General features: G+C 33.2%; 2 protein-coding genes across 2 annotated transcripts in view; both read left to right on the forward strand.

Annotated features, from left to right (window-relative positions):
- Positions 1–6: 6 nt before the first annotated feature.
- On the forward strand, positions 7–2,567 carry LOC111380721 (afadin- and alpha-actinin-binding protein). The gene is made up of 9 exons (XM_023004356.1): positions 7–54; positions 183–294; positions 395–492; positions 1,111–1,207; positions 1,327–1,416; positions 1,501–1,563; positions 1,707–1,781; positions 1,869–1,934; positions 2,307–2,567. Exons 1-9 carry the CDS (start codon positions 50–52, stop codon positions 2,391–2,393), a joined length of 693 nt encoding a protein of 230 aa, XP_022860124.1. The 5' UTR covers positions 7–49; the 3' UTR covers positions 2,394–2,567.
- Positions 2,561–2,576, forward strand: part of LOC111380717 (VIN3-like protein 2) — an 18,715-nt gene continuing 18,699 nt past the window's right edge. Inside the window, exon 1 of the mRNA XM_023004352.1 lies at positions 2,561–2,573. Coding sequence (XP_022860120.1) covers positions 2,561–2,573 — 13 coding nt within the window. The remainder of the gene's footprint in view (positions 2,574–2,576) is intronic.

Below are 2,576 nucleotides of genomic sequence, written 5' to 3' on the forward strand. Positions count from 1 at the left end.
CGCTTTTTCTGGTTTGCAGAGATCATCGACTAACACGACCAGTCTGGGTATGAGGTAAAATTGTAGTATTCAGAAAATTGTTTATTTAATCTCCTTGTTTCTGTACAATGTGATGAAAAAAGGTAAAGAAAATCTTGGTTTTCGAAATTCGTTGGCTGAATTTGATTAATCTTTTGCCTCAGTGAATACGCATTTGCTGATATCAACAATTTGGAGCACTGCGCCAAGTATCTGAACCAAACCCTAGTCACCTTTGGCTTCCCGGCTTCTCTCGATCTATTCGCCAATGATCCCGTGAGCGTTTTTTTCCCCCTTTACTTCAAATGAATGTGTTTTGGGTTTAGTTTATGTGTTCATGGACTATTTCTCTGATGTGTGAAAAAATGTTAAAAAGGTTTCAATTGCAAGGACTTGCAATTGTGTATACGCGTTGTTGCAGCAGAGACAAAGAGATATCGAGTTCAGGGAGTCTGCCAATGAGCAGAGACAACGGTACAATTCGATTACTATATATTACTTCCTTTGAAATAAAGTTTATTATTTTTCTTGAAGTAATATTTCATATCAATTTATTGAGTTCGTTACTATGAGTTAAGATAACTGCTATTGAAGTTGTTAGATTTTCAAATTCAATATGATTAACTATAATTGATGCTTCAAGGAATCTTCTGGATCTTGGGGATTTTGTTTCTAAAATTGAGGGTAGACTGTCATCCTTCGATTAAGGGATAGTGGTAATGTTACAATTTCAGTTAATGCAGTTTTGAATTTCATGGTGACATAGAAATCTCAAATTAAATATTATTTCATTTATTGCGTGGATGTACGGAAGGAGAAGCAAAAGTGTCTATCTTTGGTCTTAGGATGTTTATTCTAACATCCCTTCTAAGAAACACGACTTAGTTTCATAGTTCATTAGTTTATTACAGTCTGGTCAGATAGTAGACTATAAGGTTTTGCATATAATGAGAGCCAAAATAAATGTAGAATGTAGTAAACAAGATGTAATTTTTTATCCCTTGTTTAGATGAAATCCATTTTTTAGTGTGAGCTGGTTTTTGTGTAACTTGTGTGCACAAGGTAACTTATACTTTTATATTCTTTTGAAAGACTCTTATCAGACATTTCAAGGTTGGAGGCCAAAGTGGAGAGGCTGGAAGCTCAGTTATCAACCAAAGAACGAGAGATAGCAACAATGACTAGAACGGTTGGAAATTATTCATCAATTTTTATGCAAATGCTTATTTATTTCAGAATGAGATTGTAGATGCCCTTTTAAACTGTGAAGAATACTTATTTTGAATTTGTTTCCAATCTCTTGAGCAGGAAGCTAAAGCTACAGCAGCTTTGAAAGCCCAAATAGATAAGTTGCAGCAGGAGCGAGATGAATTTCAAAGGATGGTTTTGGGTAATCAGGTAAACACTTCATCTTATTTGATTACATTGTGGCAGTTATCGTTATTGTATTGCTTATTTAATTAAAATTTATTTTATCAACAGCAAGTGAGAACTCAACAGATACATGAGATGAAGAAAAAAGAAAAAGAGTACATAAAGTTGCAGGTATGACGTTTATATGTGGAGTATAATCCTTATATATGTAACTATAAGTTTGCAGAAAATAGTTCTGTTATAATGTATTGACTATACCTGAAAGTAACAGCCATTCAGAGGTAGTAAATAACTAAGCATACCATCTCTTGCAGGAGAAGCTAAATCAAGTAATGATGGAAAAAAAGAAGGAATCTAGATCGGGCATGGAAATTATGAATCTACTACAGGTAATAGTGCACTCTTTACCTTAATGTTATTACCTCCGTTTAGTTTATGGACTTTCCTTTTTAAAAAGATCTTTAATGTGCTCATAGAAAGAAGGGCGGCAGCGTGGGACATGGAATGGGAAGAAGGCTGACAATGACTTCTATAAAAAGATTGTAAGTAATACCTATCATGCACCAACATGGGTACGTGTTTGTCATGCAATTTTTCAGAAAAGTACCGGCACAACATGTCGTCGACATGATTAAATTCTTTAAAATTCTTCATTTATTATGTATGAATTTAGTTTTATATTTGTTATTAAAAATTTTTTAAAAATATTTTAAATATGAGTGCCTATTTGTTATTTACTAATAACTTTGAGTTAAAAATATTAATATTTTTAATAAAAAAGAAGTATTGACATGTGTCCGATACGGATACACTACTCTAGTTGAAGTGTTCGTGCTACAAAGATTAATATGATTGACTTGTTTAAATTTCTGTCACCCCTCTCAAGCTGTCCTATAACTATGAGCTGCTTGCAGGTGGATGCTTATGAAGTGAAAAACCAAGAACTGGTGGCTGAGAATGCAGATTTAAGGGCATTGCTACGTTCAATGCAGGTAATATGAAAGCTTTATGAATGGAAATACTGTGTAATATGTCATAACCAGTGGACATTTCTTTTCAGATATTTATATTTTCTTATTTTAATTTATACAAATACAAAGAATCAGGCTTGCACTTGCTTTTCTTACTATATACAACCTGGCAAAGGAATAGTATTGAGGTTTTGTTTATGCAAATTTCTAGTT

Source organism: Olea europaea, unplaced genomic scaffold (assembly GCF_002742605.1).
Source record: "Olea europaea var. sylvestris unplaced genomic scaffold, O_europaea_v1 scaffold2194, whole genome shotgun sequence".
NCBI lineage: Eukaryota > Viridiplantae > Streptophyta > Magnoliopsida > Lamiales > Oleaceae > Olea > Olea europaea.